This window comes from Streptopelia decaocto, assembly GCF_964273445.1.
Source record: "Streptopelia decaocto genome assembly, chromosome: 1".
In the NCBI taxonomy this organism is placed as follows: Eukaryota; Metazoa; Chordata; class Aves; order Columbiformes; family Columbidae; genus Streptopelia; species Streptopelia decaocto.
This window is the reverse complement of record NC_138663.1, coordinates 202,591,701-202,615,832: the sequence shown is the minus strand read 5'-3', so window position 1 is coordinate 202,615,832 and position 24,132 is coordinate 202,591,701. Positions and strand designations below refer to the sequence as shown.

Here is a 24,132-nt window from a genome sequence, read left to right as displayed (position 1 = left end):
GGAATAATCATCATGTAGGGATGGGCTGTCCTGCAGACTTCAGAGTGGAAGTTCACTCCTCATCAGCCCTTCCCACGTTCCATCGGGGCTCACTTCCGCAGCCCTTTGCTACAGCAGTGACCATTTGCTCACCCAAGTAACCTCAGTGCTATGGGAACAGAACTGCCTGGGTAAATCTGGTTAATCCAGCTGTTAGCTGCATAAAGCCCCAAGTCTCACACTGCTGTACAAGGGCTGGATTCCCATTGCAGAGAAAGGGCTTGGTTTCCATCAGGGCATGAAAACACTTCTGGTTTTTAAGTCCTGAAACATTTATGATGAATAAAACACCAAGATCCCGCTGAGCAAACACTGAGGTTGTCTGCAGTTTTGTGACAGACTGAGCGAGAATCAGCAGAATACATGGTGGGATCCTTCCCCTGCCAGCAGGATGCTTATGACAGACCCACTTACAGGACTCAATTTAAAGCATAAAGAAAGGTTCAATTACGTAAATCCGGTTGATCTGTAAATGTGCAATTAAGTGCTGTCAGCTTTAACTTACTTGCCTAGCACAGAGTTATATTTTCATGTACACTTGGCTTACAGATAAAAAAAGCTATGGAGTTTAAAAGAGGGCTCGGCTCGGTTTTGCAGGCTGGTGTTACACACGCAGAAGCAGCAAGGACAATGCAGCCTGCAGAAAGACCAAGTCTATCATAACACATGCCGCTCCTGAAGCCAAGTCACAGTCACTAACCCTTAAAACCTTTTGCCTTTCTGAAAATCATAGCTCAAAGAAAAGCTAAAAAAGCAACCGAGGCTTTTAGCCTTCCTCCAAACTCACCCTTCCCTGGTCAAGCAACTACTCACATCAGCAACAGAGAGGTTTGGTAAGCTTTACACAAAATAAAACACAAATACAGCTGTATAGCAATCAGACAGACCTCTTCATTGCAGGTGCACTGAAGTGATCCTGAAACATTAATTAAGCCTCACAACACTCCAGAAAGGTAGACAGCCCCAAGCCTAGTTTACATGTGGGTCAAATGAGATTAGTACAGGAAAAGGACAGAAAGACTGTGGGTCTGCTTGCATCTTGCTCTGACAGCACTGCCTAATGCAACAACAGGCATTTGATGTGCCTACACACAGTCTCAGCTCCTGCTACAGCGCAGAACAAGAGCATAGTACTAGTATTATTATTTTAATTATAAAGCACTACCTATAGAAGAGCTGAGCCAGAAAATATAATCTGTTTTAGCACAGAGCTAACTACAAAACTAGCTGCTCGCTATACAGTAATGGAACCGATGTCTATCAGAGAGATGTCAAACCACAAACAGCATCGTGATTAGATGACTCTAAACAGTACTTAGAAAACATTAGATACTAGATCCTAAAACAAGAGGAAAAAGATCCCTGTCTGGTTGTGGTTAATAGATGCAGTCATGACTTCAACCATGCTTTAAGCTAGCTGCCAACAAACAAAAAAAGCCCAGAGCAGCAGGAATACCTGATAATCTATGTATTTTGTCATCATTTTTGTGTTTATTATAAAAAAAAAAAAAATCCATGCAGGCAGTATTAGAAATAAATCTTAATGATTAAAAAGCTCTAATCCTTTTCTGCATACCTCCAGTTTTATAGTGACAGATGAATGAGACACAATGGGAAAATAATGATCCTTGCAGCCTCAAAAAAAAAAAAAAAATCACTAGCTGCAATATAGGCTCCCATCTCCCACTGCATTTCTATTTTGGCTTCTCCTCTAGGCTACTTTGAGAATTCTCATCAGTAGGACTAAGTCCATCTCCGTCTCTTTCCTTCCCCCTTGAATTTCAAATTGGGCAGAGCCAGAGGCAGAAACTTCAGTGCCAAGTCCAGATACTGAGGAACGTGTCCCCACGTGGCTTCGCTGCTGCACCTCAACCTGCTGCTCCACTGAGGGCAACTCCCGAGGAGAAGCTCCCAAGGCAAAGACCAAACTCATTTTCACTAGTTACACATGCAACATGCCTATACACCACCTACTAGAAAAATGCCTCCTTCTCAATGCTGATACCGATACTTGTAGAGCCCTGTGCAGAGTTTGTGTTGTGAGGTGAAAATCAGTGTCTTTCTGACTAAGATAAAAAAGGTCTTCACTGGAAAGATATAAAATGAGTCTAATGCATTATGCTAAATACAGGTGAACCACGGGCATGATAAATGCTGAGCCATCTTATGTCTGTGTGTGCTGCAAATACTACAGGGTATTGCTCCCAAGCTTGTGTTGGAGATTAAGGGGCAGGTTTTTGGGATGTGTAAAGTGATGCTGCCCTATTAAGATGCACCAGAATGATCCCTATTTATGCCAACCGTCTGACTCCTGCTTAAATGTCTTCTCAGCAAGATAAGGTAAAGGGGGTAAAGAAGAAATAAAGGAAGTTGGATCAGCTCTTGGATTGAAGAAAAAAAGTTGCTTCTTAGAATTAAGAAGTTAAAAAGTGCCTGTTTCACCTTCCCGCTACTACAAGCAACTATGAGCAGACTGGAAAACAGCTGCAGGGAGAAAAAGGGAAGGAGAGCTTAAATTTGAAAGGTTCAGACCCTCCCCTTTGGAACATACTGAAACCACATGGCAGCTCCTGCAGTTTCTGTCTGCACACATGAGGCAAAGAACCACAGTAATGAGGGCTTTTTTCTTACTCTGCTGTAGATCTGGCCTGATCCTGCTTTCAGTGGCATCAGTACATGCATTGTAAAAGAATCACTAAGAGCATCTGAATGCTTGAAGTATTTGACATTCAAGGCATGTGAGTGCAGAATGAGTACAGCTTCCACAATGAGCGTCTGGTATAATAAAACATCATATCCTGTCTGATCCCTTTAATCGTTTTTCTTGCTCCATCTTTCTGGTTGCATAAATCACACTTCTTTTGCAAACTCACTGAATGTTGAATTGATGCAAGATAGAAAGTTCTCCATGCACAGCTGTTTGCTTGCCAAAAAGCTGTGATTTGCATCATGGGAGAGTCTCCCCTCAGGTGCTACATAATTGTGCTCACTTCTCCATAGGTTAACTTACGCCTTTCCCCATATTCTACCATCTCTTGCATTCAAGGTGGGAATGTCCACACCCATTACAGAGACTAGATAGAGTAACACTCTATATTTTAAATACAGAATCCCAATTCTGCAATGTATAAAAACTTTATTATGGAGTGCTTCCACCCCAAAGCCATGAGATTTGTTTACTAACAAAAACAATAGGTCTTTGTAATGCACTATGTTTTGTTTGGATTAACCTGGGGTTTGGTTTACTGACCCAGCTCCAGAGGACTGAAGTGGACGAAGACCAAACACGCCACAGATTGTTCTTCCATTGGCTTTTAAAGCAACTGTGTCTCTCCCCAACTTCTGCACTTTTTAATTAACAGAAACAACTCCAAAGAATCACCACTGCCACAAATATTGTGTGAGCACATTTGGCTTTGAGTATAAGCACTTACTATTTGTTGGTATACTGCTGCATCGATCATTTTCCAAAGTCTTAAATAAACATAAATAAGAAAATCTGTGTTATTCTTTGGTACATTTCTGTCTGTTTAAACCACAGCTGAACTTCTATGTTGTACAAAAAAAAAATTGCACTTTTATCTTCCAGAGAGTCTTGCTAGTCCAACAGGCTTTCAGCTGAAGGATTCTTTATTATACTCAAACCTTGTCCCATAAGGGTTGCTGCTGTTGCTCAGTTTATGAAGTATCTTAGAGATTTTGTTTGGTCCACAACAGAAAACTCCAATGGTCTTCCTGTTTAAAAAAAAAGAAAGAAGTTATGACATTGCAAATAAAGAGTAACTTACAATGATAGACTAAATTGGATCCTGGCCTCATTGTATTACACATAAGCCATCTATGCATAGATTTTAAGGTGAGAACAGCTCACTAGGTCATGTAGTTAGTCTTACTGAAGCCACCAGATCTCTCCCGAGTATCCCCACAAGAAGTCCTATTACTTATTTGACTAAGAGAACTCCTAGAAAAAAGTACCTCATCTTAGTCTCAAGACACCAAGTGACAAAAAATTACTACTTCCTACTCTAATTTTTTCCATGATTTATACCTTTTTTTTTGTTGAAAATGTGTCTCACTGTAATGACTTCATTAGTGTAACTCGTGATTTACACCGGCAGGAGATCTAGTCACTAACGGTGATTCGTTACACTAATGAAAACAGAACATTACTAACCCATGATTATTTCTGGCAGCAGCAGAATAACTTTACCACTTTTGTTTCACATTAGCATGTAATCTTTCCTACAGCAGCTGTATCGAACAGTCTCATGAAAAGCCAAACACAGAATATGATCCTTGTTCATCATCCACAGCTATCAGCCTGGGTTCATTAGTTAACCTGACTATTTCACTCCACTCCACTGACAACAGCTCTTTGTTCTCCAGCCAGCTTACACATGGACTGTACATCAGACATAAAGTGGTGATTCATACAGCACCTAAGGGCTCAGAACAGGAGCCAGCATCAGAACTGGGCACATCCATAACAGTAGGACTGAGCCTCTCACGATATTAATCACCTCCCTTTTTCTGAAAGATGAGGAGAGGGGAATGGAAGGAGCAGGGAAAGAGGAGGTGGTGCTGTCTCTTCTGTATCATGAAAAAAGAAAAAAAGCCTCATCTTCCTGCTGAAACTGTGCCACTACAAAGAAAGATCTTAAAAAGCATCCAAGAGGGAACATGACTTTAGCTATTGTGATCCACAGCACTCACCAAGAGGCTGGAGACTTGAGTTCTGGTCCCTGCCTCCAGGTCTGTTTCAGTATTTTATCCAGTAACTATTTAATATAAAATATCTTAGCACATGCAGGATAATCACATGCACAGTTTAAAGCTGTCTGCATATGTGTTTGGAGAGAAAAGGGAACGAACACGTATAAGAACAAATCTTTGCTGCATGCTGTGAAATGTCTGTGCCTGGTGTTCGTCAGCAGCTCAAGCAGCACGGCCATCCCCCCTGCACCTGTGCACAGCAACACCAGCACAGCACAACGCAGGACTCAAACATCAAAAAGCATCACAGAGTTACACAGGTAACTGCAATAGTGCTCTTGTGCAGGCACCTTACAATGCCGACTTTAATTGCCTTCAATTGCATCATCTCTCCTATCAATCCATGGCAAACATTCATAACTCATACTTTTCTCACCCTTATGTATATCTATTAAACTTTCTTGTCCTGGCAATACCTCTTTTAATGGCAAAGGGTGTTGTGCTGGTGGTTGGATTTGCAGAAATAATGAGAACACTATTACTCATTGCTCTCAAATAAGATTCCTCAGCACTTGCAGACTCTGAACACCCTCTAATCTGCACACAGTAGAGAAAAAGCATAAGCTGCCACAAAGAATCTGTTTTCTACTATGTATTTAATTGACAGAATTAATGTTGTTGTTTGTTTTCATTAGTCTAATTAGTACAGACAACTGATAAATAAAACCCAAGAGTTCATCTGTTTCTCTGCCTTTCATTACATATATCTAACTGCTGAAGCACAGACATCTCAGCAGCACATACTGCTAATGTATTCTCATCCCAGCATCATTTGTCCATGGTACAAAGAATTTTTGGCTAGCAAACAACATCAGAGAAGGGTTAAATGATTTGCCTGAAGTCACACAAGAGACCCATGGCTCACTAAGGTCTCCTGAAACCCAATTGAACCACTGCCCTGTACAGTGAGCCAGATGCTCTCAAACTTCCTTCCCTGGATACCCACCATCTATCTTGGACATTCCTCCATGTACCATTTACCTCTCACAGTTCACACCCAAAGTCCTCGCTCACCTATGTCCCCCACTTCCCTGCTTGTAGGGGCTTCGCTCCTGCCTGGATGCTGTGACACAAGCAGGCAGGCAGCTGAAAGTAGCTACTACATGGAGCAGCATGCTACTACCCTGAGGTGATGGGCTTTACCTGCATATTACTCATTTGGGTCAATGGCTCACCTTGTTGCTCAGATGAAAACAGGCAGTTAAGTAGTGCTATGTTTGAAAATCTTTATAAACGCCATTAACATGTTTACAATTAGGGAAACTATGTTATGGGCCATTCTTTGTAATAATCATAAAAAATAGAGGATTTTACTCATTCAGAGCACTAAACAAATAAATCCTCAGTGTTCCCATGGGATGAGTATCCTTGGTGCCTTGTTCATCATCCACAGCTATCAGCCTGGGTTCGTTAGTTAACCTGACTATTTCACTCCACTACACTGACAACAGCACTGACTTATCCTTGGTGCCATCTCAAGGCCTATCAAGGATAAGAGGGTCATTAGGGGCAGTCAACATGGCTTCACCAAGGGGAAGTCGTGCTTGACCAACCTCATAGCCTTTTATGAAGATATAACAAGGCGGATAGATGATGGCAGGACAGTGGATGTGGTCTACCTTGACTTCAGTAAAGCATTTGACACAGTCTCCCACAGCATTCTCATAGCTAAACTGAGGAAGTGTGGTCTGGACGATTGGGTAGTGAGGTGGACTGTGAACTGGCTGAAGGAAAGAAGCCAGAGAGCCGTGGTCAATGGGGCAGAGTCCAGTTGGAGGCCTGTATCTAGTGGAGTGCCTCAAGGGTTGGTGCTGGGGCCAGTACTGTTCAATATATTCATCAATGACTTGGATGAGGGACTAGAGTGTACTAACAGCAAGTTTGCTGATGACACCAAGCTGGGAGGAGTGGCTGATACGCCAGAAGGCTGTGCTGCCATCCAGCGGGACCTGGACAGGCTGGAGAGCTGGGCGGGGAAAAAATTAATGAAATATAACAAGGGCAAATGTAGAGTATTGCATCTGGGCAGGAACAACCCAGGTTCCAGTATAAGTTGGGAAATGATCCATTAGAGAGCAGTGTAGGGGAGAGGGACCTGGGGATCCTGGTGGACAGCAGGATGACCATGAGCCAGCACTGTGCCCTTGTGGCCAAGAGGGCCAATGGCATCCTGGGGTGTATTACAAGAGGGGTGGTTAGTAGGTCCAGAGAGGTTCTTCTTCCTCTCTACTCTGCCCTGGTGAGGCCACACCTGGAATATTGTGTCCACTTCTGGGCCCCTCAGTCAAGAAGGACAGAGAACTGCTGGAGAGAGTCCAGCGTAGGGCAACCAAGATGATTAAGGGAGTGGAGCACTTCCCTTATGAGGAAAGACTGAGGGAGCTGTGTCTCTTTACTTTGGAGAAGAGGAGACTGAGGGGTGACCTTATTAATGTTTATAAATATACAAAGGGTGAGTGTCACGAGGATGGAGCCAGGCTCTTCCCGGTAACAAACAATGGTAGGACGAAGGGTAATAGGTTTAAACTGGAACATGAGAGGTTCCACTTAAACTTGAGAAGAAACTTCTTCTCAGTGAGGGTAACAGAGCACTGGAATAGGCTGCCCAGGGAGGTTGTGGAGTCTCCTTCTCTGGAGACATTCAAACCCACCTGGACACGTTCCTGTGTAGCCTCATCTGGGTGTTCCTGCTCCAGGAGGGGGATTGGACTGGATGATCTTTCGAGGTCCCTTCCAATCCCTAGCATTCTATGATTCTATGATTCTGTGATTCTATGGGATGACTAGGTCAGCACGTATTCTTACATCCATTTTATGAACAGCAGAAGGTGAGGGAGAGGTGAAATACTTTGTTATCTAGAGAGGACAGAGTCAGGACTTGAAATGCTCTGGTTTTAAAACCCACATTAATTCCTAGAGAGAGGTTTCTCCTTTATAGTGCACGAGAAATATACCATGGTGCTCCATGCCTTTCTGTCCTATGGATATTCATGTTTTTTTTCTAGGTCATCCTCCATCTGGAAGAAAGCACATGTCCACTTGAACTAAGCAAAACTGAGAAAGCGTGGCTGCCAAGGCATGGTACAAACTTTTAATCCAGGAGACAACTGAACAGAAACAAAGCTGCTGCTCCATCCCCAAAAAGGGAGCATGACAAACAAGACCAACAATTTATTATATAAACTGTCCAAACGCACATCCTTGGGGCTGTAGGTGTCATATGAAATATCAACAGTAGATGGCACACGTCTGCTCCTCTTAGTCCAAAGGAAAGAATCAGGAACCTGATGCTGGGTTGTCCCATGTCAGGCTCTGAAGGTCTGGCAAAGCTCCGACACTTGCAAATACACTTTGCGTATTTGGGACCCAAACAGCAACAACAGCAACAATTCACAAACCACAATCCAATCAGATGGCTAAACTGATGAGACTTTGTCAGCTGTGTGCTTATTTATGTGCAGTTTTTACTAAAAATCACAAGATAAAAAGTGGAAAATATCTTGGCTGCCCACAAACAAGCCCAAGGAGATGACAGCAAATACATGTGGAAGCCTGAACAATGGCATCAGATGTTGGAAACAACTTTGTTACTCCACTTTTTTTTAAATTTTCTAAATTTTTTTTGGTCTCTGTATTTCAACAGGGTCGTTTAGGTGGAAAGTAACAGAGAAATAAGAACCAAAATAAAATTAGCAGGAGCCCAGGAAATTGGACTATAGAGAAAAACGGAAGTCCCAGTCTCATCCAGGGAAACAGGGAGAATGTTTATCTACAACAGGTAAGTTTCTGTGGGATAGCTGAGTTACAAGTTGCAGTACTATCTATCGTATTACATGTAATCACATCTATAGATACAGATCTACATCTCTAAACACTGCTAAAGCAGTGACAAAAGGTGAGGAAGCCTACATGATAGCAAGCTGCAAGATAACTGAACAAGTCAGAACATTATTGAGGTACTAAAAGATGTCTTGCTTGGAAATGGTGGCACAACTGAAAGACCTGATGTGAAAACACAGAGGAAATGGTACTTGAAGTCTAATTAGGAATAATGCAATGGAAAGCACAAAAGAAAAAGCGAGTATGACTGCCACAAATAGCTTTATCTGTATTATGTGCACTTAAAGCCTTGCAAGGAAGTGGCAGAAACCTCATCATTTTCATCTTTTAAAATGGGATTCACACAGTTAAACAAAAAAGACATCAGAATAGAGCATAAAAGGTCAACAGTCCTCTATGCATGAGCCTGATCCAAAGAGTCAACTTGTCTCTCTGACCTCTCTAATTCCTTTTTTCCTCATGGTTCTTCACTACAAAATCCTTCTTTAAATGATAATCATTTGCACAGTGTGAGAATCCTACTAGGGATGTCCTCTGTAGCAGGCTTTGGGGCATCCTGGCAAGAGACCATGTCCACAACATCTTCTAGGACCTGAATCCAAGCTACATATTGACAGCAGCTTACACTGTCAACAGTGATACACACTGGTGCTCAATATCTCTCAAGTGCCAGGGTTCAGTGTCCCCTTGTCATGCCCAGTCTCCAAAGAGAAGAGTCAATAAGCCACGGGCAGATGTTCACTTTGCAAATGCAACAGAGGACAGAAAGTTCTTGAGGTAAAGTTCTGCAGGTGACCGTGAGAGCACCTCTTGACCTGGTGCACCCAGATTACTACCAACAGCTACTGAGGGTGGTTTGCTACCAGGCCAGAAGTTGAGGAGGGAAGATTCATACAAGCCCTTTTATCAGATCAGCTTCTGAGGCTGAAAAACTGCCAGTGGGGGGTAAAATAGTCAACCAACAAAGCTGGGTCTGGACAAAGACATTCCATAATGCATGCCTTCTCTGGTTTAAAACTGTCTTGTTTCAGACCATAATATGTTAGTCAAGCAGAATAAAAAGTCATTGTCAGATCTTTACAAAGAATAAAAAAGTGTCAGGAATCTCCAAAGATAATATATCCTCTGAATAAAAACAATACAGGACAGTCAGATTCTTCCTTGTGCATTCTGTTTGTAAACCAGAACTATAAATCATTAAAATTATAGGAGAAATCAACAATTTTTAAAAATGCAACTTTATATATACAACCAGCATATGTTGCAAGCAAGATACTGCCAGAGATAAAACCATATGCAATCTCTGTGTAGTGAGATGGAAATCTATTGCTTTTATTTTCTAGACCACTGACCATCCTAGCTGCATTAGAAGATGAACTGTTCTGAGTGTAAAAAAAAAAAAAATAATAGTTTTAGTTTGTATAGGTTCTCACAGCAAAAGATTAGCTAATTTCAACATCAGTAGCTTAAACATTACACTCTAATATAAAACCCAAAAATATATTCATACAAATATAGCTACAAACAGACAATATTCCCAGCCTTCAAACTGTGGTATTCTTCAAGTGGACTGGTACTTACCGCCTGTTACACTTCGCTATTTCATCAAAAAGGAGGTTCCACCGGGGTCGTCCAATCAAAAGCCTTGAGTTTAGGGCTTGATATTTTTCACCAATTATTTTCTGCAAGAAACAAAAAATTCCATTCTGCCTGATTTGCAAATTGCCTCATGGCATTCAGGGCTCCCATTTCTGACATTGGCTGACTTACCATATCGCTGAGGTGTAAAACCTGATCACAAGTATCAGATAGTTGTGATTAAAACTGCAGCCATTTCATGCACTGATATCTCTGCTCACTGCCTTTTCAATGGCTCTCCTTGGTGTTCATTATACATTGTTCCTCATGCAGCTGCTCATTAATTTCCCCATTACTTTTAAACCAATTTATTTAAGCCATAAAACAATAACCATGCTCCTATTATTCATTCCCTCATTGGCTTTTAATGCTAAGCTGGAAGAAGCACTGCTGATGCAAAAATCATATTTCTGTCTGAAGTCTTTTTTTTATTAACTTTGTACAGGTAACTATTAAGATGACTAAGTCTGAAAAAGTAACAAGGGAAATTTTACATTTCTCCCTGAGAGTATTTTGCCAGCTGTTTTGAGCTGCCTTAATGGCAGAAAGCAGCCAAAATTGCTCCCTGAATGGAAACCGACCCATTCCAGCAATGCTAACTCACCAGCATTTTGATAAGGTCAAATGCCCTTCCACTGCAGGGCATTACCCCTCCTCGGTTTTCTCTCCTAATGTGGTAGAAAGGCACAGAGAAGTTACATCTTATCGAGGCTTCCACGTTGGCTGCACTGCTGAACAACCTGAAACGTTGCTCATACCAATGCAAACACAGAGTCTTGGCCAACTTGGCCTTTCATATTCAAGAGGCATTTGCTGAAGGATGAGGTTGGCTCCCTGTTGTCACACAGGCATGCTACTTCTGAGCAAAGGGAGCATGAAGCAAAACTGCCCTAATTTTGGTAGCAGTCAGCACTTTGGACTAAGATCAGTGAACACAGAAGCTGTATGGCAGCGGAGAGCTGAGTTTAACAACCCCTTGAGAAATCATGAGCAGCACTATGTTTCGTGCTAGTTTTGTTCAAGAGCCACGAAAGAAAAGTGACTTTAAAGAAAGACTTAAAACAAAGTTGACTTAAATTAATTCAGTAGCTGCTTGATACACATTATTAGAAAACTTGCTTTGAATTTTCTATTATTACACTCCTGCTGTGTCATTGCAATGCAGTCCTGCTTCAGGTTTTATTTTAACCTAAGAATAGCATACCAGGTTCATCAATTAGGTATTTTCAAGAACCCCATGCCAGTTGATGTACATCATCCAGGCATTAAATCTGTGGAGTACGGTTCATAACTACTGCAGCTATCATATTATTTAGACTATTGGACAGAGTTCCTACCAGAGCTGTGAATGTTATGCTGTCTCCACCTGATACCAGGCAGATCAAAATCCTTTGGGCAGGGTTTCTCACTTCATTTCATGTTTTGTAGTAATGGTTAAGCTTGGCTCTGGGCCCACTGCAGTCATTGGAAAGCTTCCAGATGCAGCAGGGTAAAGAATCAGGCCTAGCTCATGTGCTAAATAATGTAAAATGAAGATCATAAGCGTAAATAGCTACAGGAGATGCCAAGATCTGAGGAATCAGCCCAGCTTTGGGGCTGGCAATAAATGACAATCAACAGTTCAGTATAATTTCCTGGCTTATACATAAAGAGATTTGTAACTTTTGTCTGTATTTGAGGTAAAGGAATCCAAAGCTTTTAAAAATAGCTAGTTTCTCTCAAAATATTTATTTGAAAAGACGATTTGAGCTTGCAAGCTCCTCTAAGTATTCTGTTTTGATTCTTAGCCTAGAAATGACGCAGATTTCCCATAAAAGACGGCCAACTGTCTGGTCCGTGCCCTGGCCTGAAAGGACCTCTTTCCTAGAAAAGGAAGATATGGATTTCTGCCCACATCTAATCAAGTTCAGGCTACTAGACTAGATTATCTTAATGTTGTGCGGATGCACTTGCTCTTTTGCCCTAGCAATGAATCAGTCACTTGAGTTTATGGCCTCGTTTCCTGTTTTTACCATCTGCAGTAATTCCCTTTTGCCGTTGACTGACAGTTTGCACAGTCTACTACCCCAAGATCAGTTTACAAATAGCATTTAGCCACATACCTGTATTCCATCTGTTTGACTGAGGTACAGCTGGATGTTTACATAGTCCGGTCGATTTTCCTGCCAAAGCTGCGAGGTTGATAAAAACAGCTGGTGAAAAAATATCCTTTCTCTTAATGTAAGTGTAAAGTCAATTGCGCCTACTATCCTGAGAGACTTGGGTTTCAGCATCAGCGAAGTAAGCTTTTTAATGAAGAAACGCTTGCACAGCACCCCTTTGTGCACTCTAGAATGTTGCAAATCATGCTGTGTACATAATATTATTTTAGGAAGCTACACTACTCTTGAAATCTACCTGAAGTTGTAAATCTCCCTCTTTTCTCAGTGTGTTTGCTAGCCAAAAGAATGCTACTAAATGCCACTCAGACCCCCCAGCCTGCACATTCTTCCTTCTCATAAATTTCACAGATAAATGTCCAGACTACTGGCACATGGCAACACTGTGCAATGAAAGACTGGTGACAGCTACTCAAACTGGTTTGTGCAGTTCCAAGAATAAATGGAGTCTGGATCAGGCAGCCCGAGCACTAATACTGCTGGAGCTTGCCTGTTTTCACCAAGGCTGCCTTTCTCTATAGCATGCCAGTTGCATGATGTGGATGTACTTTGCATTTTTTAAGTTGGCAGTATCCCTCTAAGCAACACCCATTACCTTGTTATGCAACATACAGAGCAGATCTGCAAACCAGCGGAAAGATTCAATGTCCCTGCACACCCAAATGAAGTAGAGTCTTCTGAGCTTGTAGCATTTCCAGCCGTCACTTGAAAATAAAATGTTTGGATAATTAAAAATTATAATTTAAAAAGGAAACATGTTTTATAGCCATTAGTGGAAATGTAAATTTCCATTAGAAGCTAACTGCTAAGTTGTTCTTTATTATATGATACATCAGACATTGAAATGACCAACACAAGCTATTAGGATGATGCTGAGAATATTAAATCTCTAGCACAGACCTAACACCCTTCACAGATACTGCTTCCACATTAGGGAACTGCCAGCTCTACAGATTATTTGGGCAACAAATATGGATTCATGCATCATCATCAAACTTTTATTTCAAAGTAAAGCAGACATTCTAAGTTCAAGTGTATTATGTCAATTCTTTATTAGGTTTACAAAGCGATCCATAAGAGGAGAATATTGACAAATGCAATAATGTCAGGACTTAATTCTGCCTTTATATGTGAAAGGCTCTGGTTGATTATAATTAATACTGTGGTGAAATCACAAAGACTAAATCAAATCAGAGCTCCATTGTGTTAGGGAACTGAATGATATATTATAGTCCTCAGAAAATGCTGCTGGGTAACATGCAGTCATGGGCAGATTCTGGTATTGCCTTTAGAAAAACAGGACTCTCCTGTCAGATTTCTAATGTAAATAAAACACAAATATAGCACAAAGGAAGGGTTGGAATGAACTGGGATAGAAAACAGGAGTGAAAAAAACCCTGATGATTAATAAGTGCAAATATCCAGAAGTATCTTTTTAGTTGGCCAACACTATTTTCTGTTGTTCTGATCACTGAAATGGTCAGTGCATAGATTGTTTCCTCCTCAAATAATTTTCAGATAGAGAAGGCCATAGACTGTCAACTTCAAATGCTAGCCCCAGGAGCCAACCCCAGCCAAAAAGTTTCATGGTACACCTCATCATACCCATTGTGCATTATTTCAAACTCAACTGTTGCTGGCATATCCAGCAAGGGTATTGTATTAATAAATCTACATAAGTCATTATTCCAATCACTGTTTTACCTCCCCATATCCCCAACCTCCACTGCAAGACTGAAGAGCAAGGATGGAGACATTCTCAGCAGCATGTAAGGGCTGAGCACTCCTTCTCATGTAAACTCCCCACAGAGAAAAAAAAACAATGTGTTTTAAGACTGGAGAGTACAGTGTCTTTCAAGTCCCAGTTTCAGCTTTTTTCACTGTTGACTTGCAGAGCGGCATTTCCTCCATCTTTTTCTGACTGCCTATACTAAGATAAGCCCTCAGGAAGGGTCACAATCTGGTCAGACGTGACAAGATAACTATGGGCAGTAGCAAGGAAAATAAGTGCCTTTCACCATGAAAAAAGGATAAAAGAAGAGAAAAATGCAAGGCATTTTGTACTGAGCTGCTGTAGCTCAGTAACAAAATACCACTTGGTGATGAAACATTGCAGCTGGACAAAGAGGCTGGACTGCACGACTTCATGAAACAAATCAAGCATAGATTTAAAATAGCATCTCAGATAACATAGGCTTGGGTCTGCCTCCAGCAGGGTGCATTATGCAATACAGGTGCAATCCCCCATTACAACGAAATCCACATATATATAACACTTTTTGTGTGTTTCTGTGTTACCACTGCCCATAATAACAGCCACTATTTGTAGACTCTTCTGCATGAAAGCCACTTGCTTTCCTTAATGTAAGTTACGTTTTTTAAAAAATAGGGCATAGGGTTCAACTGTTACATGAAGGGAAGAGCAGGACCAGGAATTAAATTGTATACATACAACAGGACCACAATTGAGCAGGAAACAAATGACTCTGCATCAATAGGCTTCTGATTTCTACCAGACCTGCATGTCCTTGACACAACAGGATTGGCTGTTCATAAGGCAGTTCTGCATGTTCGCACCTGCCAATTTCTGCTTCTAAGCCAGGGCATAGACAGCAATCAGATCATCTACCAAGTTGGTGTTTTATTGATGTTCAAATATTGAGAAGGAAAGTAGGGTAAGACTGTTACTTTCTTCCAGAATCACACAATGATGCCCCTGTATATTGTACAGTATACAAAGGGAAGATTGGCTATAATGGCACATTATGGGATTGGCTGCTTGGAAGCCAATTTGTTACTTTATCCAGATAAATGGACATTGCAAAAGTTTTTCAACACTAATCTTTTATGGCAATGTCTGTGCAAGTTTCTACAGCCTCTGATAACACACCGGTAGAGGCAAACATCTCATTACCTGCTGTTGGCCCATCATTATAATCTGTGACATTTTTGCTAAGCACTGTAAAGCATAATCCATCACAAGGAAAACAGTCACCTTATCCACCTGCGCCCCAGGTTTTCAGCAAAAATGTACCTGCTTTTTGAGAGGATAATCAATACAGCCTCAGGAAAAGAAAATAAGGGAGCCTAAGATGGTCTTTGATGGCTGCAGCACTGTAAGAGAGGTGGGCCTGATAATTTTCAGAAGCATTGTCAGGTCCAGCCTAGATCAAGGACAGAAGAATGTGCACAGCACCTAAATTCCAGGCTTTAACTTTGCTTTGGAGTTAGAGCTGGCCGTTGGCATGTTCATATTACAATAAATGCTTTGGTTGTCCATTGTAAAACCCTCCCAAAGCCTTTCAACACTTCAGGGAAGTCTTGCTGCTTTGGTGGGCTCTTTATACACTGCCTATGAAACACGGGTGCTTAACCTGTGACTGGAGCTTTTAGCCAATACCTTAGCAAAGAAGACCTAATTAAAAAAAAAAAAATACACAGCAATCATAAAACAAAAAGAGTAAATAAGAAGGCATATCTAAAATCTAAACTTCAAATGGAGTTAAACATCCAAATCGTATCTGAATCCAGGTTGATCCCTTTCCCTTAAAACCTTAAGTATTTCTAGCAGAAAGAGTGTCACAACTTTCTGACTCTTAAAATCTTACTATGATAGTCCATAGCTCACCTAAGCTCAGACTAGAGGAACAGGTCTATCTGAATGGTTTTATATAGCTGAATGATGCTGTGCTGTTCTAACACTGAGAGCTTCTAGGTTTTTTTTGTCTCTTGCTCATTACTACCACATCGCCTAAAATACAGTGACAAAGGTCTATTGGCTTCCACAGACACACTCCATCCTGACAATAGCAACAGTCACTTCTGGCTCTGAAGTCTGTGATTTTGTTGGTGTAAATCTATCTTTGTTCTGTGTATTTCTGTGGCAACATCCCTAATGAAGGCTGGGCAGTCTCAGTGATTTGCTGGCAAGTGAAAGAGGTACAAGCTGCAGCAGCTCTGTTAGATTTTGGCATTACAAAACAGCAACTACCTGGGCTTACTGGGCTGGTTGTATTGAATTTAGTCTTGATTTGCATCCTCTGAATAATATAGGCTGCGTATATACCTGTAAATTCAAGCATTCCCAGGTAGTGTATCAGATCTATTTTAGGAGATTCTCTGGCATACATTTTGTGTGCAGTGACTGGTTGTCCCCCAAACAGATCCTTTCCAGGGATCATTCTCAGGAGAATGCCTGCATACAGCCACACTGTTTGGGAAAGTAGGATGATTGTGAATTAGAGCCTTTGTAAGCTCAGTCCACTTATCATGTGGGGAAGGCAGAAATCCAGAAGAGAAGCACTGGAACAGGCTGCCCAAAGAGGTTGTAGAGTCTCCTTCTCTGAAGACATTCAAGAACCACCTGGACACATTCCTGTGCGATCTGCTCCGGGTGAACCTGCTTTAGCAGGTGGATTGGAACAGACGATATCAAAAGGTCCCTTCCAACCCCAACCGTTCTGTGATTCTGTGAAGGGCTGTGGCTACATTAATCACAGGCTGGGCTGGTGGCAGAATTTAAAGGCCAGTGACACTGTCCCAGCTCAGGTGCATTACTGGCTCAGCTCTGCCACAACTCTGGGTTACAAAGCATGAGATGATTTAAGCTCTTCAGGGGACATCCTACTTCTCTCCAAGGAACCATTCACTTATGTTATGCAATGGAAGTTTTTAAGTACTCTGAAAGCCTTTGTGACATGCACTACTACAATAAACTAGGGAAAGAATGTCTTTAAAAGGCTCAAGAGCTCACTTACAGCAGCGTGTTGAGTATGGATGCAAACGGTGTAACTCCAATACCTCCAGCCACGCAAAGGCTGATCTCATAGTTCAGGGATTCCTCAAAGGGACTTCCAAAAGGTCCATCCACATACAGTCTGCATAAAAAGCAAAAAGAACACTTTTAGAGAAAGCTGCTAAAATCAGAGGAGAGGGAAAAAGAAAAGCGAGCTGGAATTAAAACCCTATAAAGAATTTGTTTTCATTATTTATTAGTCTTGGGAGACAGAATATGAAAACCTTTTTCCTGGAAAGCTTTATGTGGAAAGAAACCAATGTACAGGTGGTATGAAAAACTGTTGTGTAAAAACTCTTGGTACGTCCTATGATTAGACAAGTAATTTCTTAATCAAACAAGTGGAGGTGACTGAATTATGACTGCCCTATTTCTCTAGCACTAGAGAGCAAAGAAAATGCTGCACTGGAAACAGTAACAACCTGGTGGGACGTATGCAGGAAGACAAAGACTTTGGCTAGTCTTCCCTAGGAGATTAATCTCTTGAACATCGGAAACAGCTGTGATGGACAAAGAGTTGAAAAAAATCCAGTTTTCTTGGCTTCTCATAATGCTTTCCAAGGGCCCTCAGGGAATAAAGAAGATGGGACACATACCCCTCCTGCAACATGCAAAAGAACAAATTAACATCTGACTACTTCTTCACTTCATGTCCAGACCCTCGGGAATGTGAGTGATCCCAATCTTACAGGCTATATGAAGAGGGAGAAAAATTGCTGAGTTGTACCCCCTTCATTCATGCCTCTCTTTATTGTAACAGTTCTATCCACCTGTTTTTAAAGATAGTTTAGGAGACTGACTCCCATTTCCAACCCATTTTGAAATATTGCAGATACCACTGGAAATTCAGTTGAACTACAATTTAAGAATAAGCTTGTAGGCATCCAAAGGTCTGACCTCCAAATCTTTCCTACAGGAAAGGTCACCCATAGACAGCTCAAAATTTACGGACTGTAATTTTTCTAATAAGATTCACATAACCCTGGAATACCAACTGTGTATCTTACTTCAGTAATAGATTCACCTTTACAAACTATCATGAAGAGAACTTGAACAGTGCCTTTAGGCAAGGTCCATTCTGTGTACGAGCAGCTCACTGGATCACCACATTTTAGGTAGCGATTGAATACAGCAAAGTGTGATGGGACCAGCACAGCATTCAGCAGCTCAGTCACTGGGTATTTGCTGGCAGCAAGGCAGACATCAGCTTTTGGCCTGAGTCCACAAAACAGTTCCAACATATGTATTTTTATGCACACACACACATGCTGGTACTAATATGCAACTAAGCTGGGCATACTATTTGTCTAATAAAAGGGCATAAACTTGCTCTTTATACAATCAGCTAGAGAACTAAAGGCAGAGGAGATGCCTCTTTTACCAGACAAAACCTTCCAACCCTCATCTGATTCCTTCTTTTTGAGGCTGCATCTTAGCCATAGCTTAAGATGTCAGTCTGATCTAATTTCTTTTAGTTTTGTGGTTTGACCCTTGGCATCTTACTAGTCAGGACAACATCTTGTCTGGGTGTCTTTAGTCAATATCGTCCTTTCTAGCAAATCTCTTCCAGACCTTTGCTATTGCTGACATCTTGATGTCTCACATTAGGCTCCTTCTTCTACAAGTGTCTTATCTAAACACAGATAAGTACCTACTTTCTGATGGATCTGGAGGCAAACAGGCTGATCTTTAACAATGCCCTGTCTTATAAACTCCCTTCTTGTCTCTTGATGTCCTACCTGGAGAGACAGGGAGAAGACACTGGGCCAGCCACAACCATCATCAGAAAGCACTGGAAGTATTGGCAGTAGATATTTTAAAATAACCAAAATTCCTCACTGATATTCATAAATAATCACTCTGCAATGAAAATGCTCTTATTCTCATTTCTGTCTTTGTATTCTGAAGTCACTACGGTATTCTACAAACATTCTCTTGGAGAATCTCAGCTTTTCAGTGACAGATATGTTAGTACCAGCATCATGACAATACTAGAAAAACAGCTTCACTCTCTGAATTCTTTTGCACAATGGGGCCAAGAAAAACTTAGCTGGAGATGTGCATACAATATAAACAGAACTTTAAGTGTCTTCTCATTAAATGTTTCCTGTTACATAGCACTTTATACCCCATTTGCTTAACAAAGGTTTATTTTCCACTAATGAAATGATACCACTGCTGGTGCAGAGTGCAACAGCAGCTGGTTTAGATGTTGCACCATTATTTGACTGACTGAGGAGGTAAAGGAGCATCTCTTATTTAAATAAGCAGCAAGGGAAATGTAGAGAAGCAGGTCATTACTCTGAAACAGATCTGGTCCAGGGGACATTTTGAGCGAAGTTCTACAAACGTTATGGGTCTCAGATGTGTATCACAACAGAGATCTAATTCTGGGATATCAGTGTAAGGCAAAAAGAAAAAAAAATACTGGATAACGAAGACAAGCAACTGAAGTCCACTGTCATTCCTGGCATACCACTCATACATATGTTGCCCTAATAGGATCCTGCCTTGTTCATGAAATTTGGAGAATTGCTCCTAAAGGTATGAAAGGCATAAGCACAGGCCTGAAGGAAATTCCTTGCGTTTTGTACAAGCAGCACAAACTTTCATTTGGATATACAGACTAAAAGCCAACATTTTGGGGGAAAAACACAAACAAGAAAAGCAAACTAGCAATTGAGATTTTTCCAGATATTACCACAGTGGATGTGACAATAGTCATATACTGTAGGGGTGCCACTTAGTGGAACTGCACTTAAGCCTACGTGAGGACTATCTAAAATATGCCTGTCTGACCTCAGAAGAAATCCCTGGAAAGTCTGAGAGACACTGAATCCCACTGACATGATCAGGAGTCGAAACGTGCAAAACTAGACGTGGTCACCGCAAACCAGTCAATCATGGTGCATAATTCCACACCAGAAATTCAAGAAACAACCTTAAATTAAATACATATTTTGGTCAGATTGCTCCAGTTTGTGGCCCATTAGCCCCATCTGGCCTGCAAAATATTTCTATCTATCTGCTCACTGTATCTTTCTCTGAGGGAGAGAGGAGCAGTTGTTTGGACAGCAAACGCAGCCAGAGCAGCCAAGAGACTCCTGCTGTGCCTGCATGTGGCCCAGCACAGAACAGCCAGAAGTCACCGCTTCCAAGTGTGAGAAAGAGAAATGGGGAAAAAGCTGGAGAAATATTGCTACTGCGTTAACCCACTCCACAAGACTGCCTGCAAAGGCTGATTCCAAGGATAACATGATCTCCCTGGAAGATTTTGTTGGATGTCATAAACACGCACTATTTAATCCCATTTTACTAAGGGGATAATTTATAACTAAAAAGAAATGTGGCTCTGATGCCTTGATGGAAGTGGTCATTTAGGAATTGATCCTTCTTTTTATTCAAGTCAGTGGAATAAAGAAACCTCCTGATGCCGTATCAAGCAGCGCAGTGATGAACAGAGCAGCAATTCAGTCATGGACTTTTGCAGAGATTATGTGACTTTCACTTCCTATCAACATGTTCCTCCTTTCATTTGGTAGTACTGAAAAGTTTCGCATAAAAGCAGTTCATTAACGCAAATGAAATCACACAGCGTTCAATAACAAGACAGACAAGCCAAGGGGGGTAAGATGACTTTTTGTTTCTTGAGTTGTGCCCCATGCTATGCTCTCCTATCCCCCCAGCTTTCATTTAATTAACATGATGGAAGGGAGTGGAATTTTACTAAAAGTTTAGAAATTCCCCCTTCAGGCAAACCTATTCAAATAACAAGTTGTTCTTTTTACATTTCTTCATTTCCAGTCTCAGGAGTGCTCAGTTATTCTGGCAGGATTTCTTAGCTCACAAACAGAAAAAAAAGCTCCTCAAAAGAGAATATATCACAAAAATTAGCAGAGCACATTATTAAAAAGCATCTTAAAGATAGCTGGCAAACATATTTTCTATTTAAAGCACACTTACATTCTACAGTACAGCAGAACAGAAATATCCCAGCAAGCAACAAGAGAGCTGGTTCCAGCACTGGGCAATGTAGCTGCACTAACACAGGACAAACCAAGGGACACTGTCTCGGGGACACATGCAGCTGTTCTGCTTTTGAGACCCAAGTTATTATCTTCCATAAGGAACAGCACTGTGGTGTGTGGAGACACCTGCCCACATATCTGTTAGACCTGGACCTCACTGGTTTATTTGAGGGTGTAGGTGCCCTTAGAAAAGTTTAATGCTTATATTGTACCTCACTACCCAACTGTAAATGCTGATATTATATTTTTTTCCAGGCTCTTTGGGAGCTACTGTAAGACATTATCTGGGATATTACTGCAATAACAGATGGATAGCGGAGTTAATTCAAGAGCTTGTAGGAAATGTTAATTAAAAAAGTATCACCATTTGCAAGCTGAACAAAACGCTTGGATATGAAGTACTGCATAGAGCACAGTAAGTGAAGCCCTAGTCTGACTGAAGTTTGTGGCAAAACTCTTTGTAATGTCAACAGAATAAGGATTTCACCTAGTATGAGATTCTATATCCTTAGAGCAGTATTCGGTTTGTTACTAAGACCCAAGTTTCTTTGCATGAGGACACCAAGTCCTCCATACAGTCAAAAGAGATACAGTCAATCTGGTTAATGAGGTCTAAAGAGAGATTCAGGACATGATGACCTGTTCTCTATGTCTACTGACTGTACTGACTCAGATCAACAGGACCTTAGAGATCTGTGTCCCTCTGAAAGGCAGCTGAAGGCCAAGCAGGACAGAAGTGGCACTAGACACCCAGCCAGAGGCACCTGAATCCAGACCCAGACTTCCACTGATATATTTGGAGCACTGATACCTAGCTCACACACAGACACCTACATTTAGATGTCTTTGGTTGGACATGAATCCCTCACACTGTGAGAAGAACATGCCATTGACTTCAAGAGATTTTGGATGAAGTTTTCCAAAATCACAATAAAATAAACCAAACAACTCTCCTACACTCAATCTTCTATTTAACTTGTCCTACCAAAACCACAGCTCAGTATTGTGCATAGAGCCTGAGAACACCAAGGAACCAAATGTCTGATGGCTGAAAACAGTCTCTTTACACTCTTCTGCCGCTGTAACTCTTATGCACCAGAAAGATGCCATCACCTCCCTTTGATAGCCCACAACATCAGCCTCCACCCCCACGTGATAAATATTCAAACAAGTGCCTTCATGTTCCTCCCACACTGCCCTTCATGCCTGGGAGGAAATCTCTGTAAACATCTGCAGAGCTATTTCATTATCTCCATTTAAATTCCTTCTTAAGACTCCTCTTTTCTCTAATGCCTAAAAAAAACTATAAACCAAAGGTTGACAGCAGTTAGCCTGATGATGTGGTCACCTTAGCTCAGTCATATTCTGGCCCAATACTGTCTCAATGTTTCCCTGAATTTTGCTGTCTGATTGTATCCATCTGCTGTCTCCTGTTCTTCTAGTTCAAGCTGGTTTCATCAGGACAGTCTCTCTGCTGTGTGATTGTGTGTATCGAGATGGTTTCCTGATGCATGACTCGTTCTTCAGGGCACTAGGATAATACAGATAAATGAAGAATTACTGGAAACCATGCGAATCTGAAAGTTACATCAGAGGCAATCTTTCATATGGTAGAACTGCAGAAACCAAAACTGACTATGGGAGTGTTCCAGACCACTTTGGAGTCCAAGGCTCAATTCAGTTTTCAGTAAAAACCTAGTTGCAACAAATTGCATTATTTCATTTTTTCAAAGAAGCTGCACTTACTACTATTGAAGACTTTGAAATATTTTCTGCAGCAAAAATCAAGACAGCCACTTCATCTTTTGAAGTCGACACATGACACTTGATGTCCTTATTTAAACCTCAATTAAGAAGTGTACACTCTGACAATATTTTTCCAGAGGGCTTGTGATTATTAAGAGTATTTCAGTACCAACAGCCTTTTACAGGCGAGGAACCACCACTGAACAAAGCACGTCATCCTTGGTTTGTACGGATTTCCAAAACTACAATGGCTTTTAGAGTTTGAAAGTGTAACAAAATGTGACATCTGGCATGTGAGATCAGAGATTCCCATGTGTTCTCCTGACATTGTGAAGGATGATGTTTTCATTAAAGAGAAAAGCAGCCCCTTAGACAAGTAAGCTTGTAAAACCCAGTGGGTCCAATTAACTTTATATACTATTTTGCACAAGATTGCAGAGTGTTATTATTCTAATTCAGACTTCATTACACATACTCTGCTTTTTTTAACAGCCTGAGTTTAATTTCTGATTGATTATTCACATTTTCTCCTTTCAACTTCAAACATATTCTTACAATACATATTAGAGCTTGCAGAAGTTTCCTTCTCCCTCCCACAGAAGTTGCTTCCTTTATCACTTGTCACAACATCCAGTTATAACAACATAGATGGCTAAAAATCCTATAGAATCAATTAGCATTGGATTTTCTCCTCACAGAAACATTCTAAATTATTATTCTTTTAAAGTATCTAGAAAAGCAATTTGCTACATCTCAGATCCATTTATTTCTCCCTGATTGGGCAAAACAAAATGAAATCACCCATTCTTCATCCTATTATACTCTTAGGGCCCAGAGGTGACTGAAGAAGAATTTCCATTTCTACAACACCCTTAGCAGGAGATAATATGTTCAAGGGATGATGACAAGGGCAAGAAAGTGGAAGAGCAGAGCAGGCAGGCACACGCATTTTCATGGATAAGGCTCCTTCTGTAAACCCTGAACTGAGATCCATGGTTGTCCGAGACACAGTGCAGGTTCAAGGAGAAGATCCCACTGCAGAAGGCTGGAAAAGCTGTACAACTACCTATGGGAAGCTGGACTTGTAACAGAGGAGCAAGGAGGATAGTGGTGG

At 41.1% G+C, this 24,132-nt stretch overlaps 1 protein-coding gene across 1 annotated transcript in view; it reads right to left on the bottom strand.

Annotated features, from left to right (window-relative positions):
• Window positions 1-3,156: 3,156 nt before the first annotated feature.
• The window catches only part of NOX4 (NADPH oxidase 4), a 109,015-nt gene continuing 88,039 nt past the window's right edge, over window positions 3,157-24,132 (bottom strand). The window contains exons 14-18 of the mRNA XM_082056558.1: window positions 17,207-17,326; window positions 13,045-13,153; window positions 12,393-12,461; window positions 10,234-10,334; window positions 3,157-3,774 (exon numbers count right to left, since the gene is read on the bottom strand). Coding sequence (XP_081912684.1) covers window positions 3,654-3,774; window positions 10,234-10,334; window positions 12,393-12,461; window positions 13,045-13,153; window positions 17,207-17,326 — 520 coding nt within the window. The 3' untranslated portion in view covers window positions 3,157-3,653. The remainder of the gene's footprint in view (window positions 3,775-10,233; window positions 10,335-12,392; window positions 12,462-13,044; window positions 13,154-17,206; window positions 17,327-24,132) is intronic.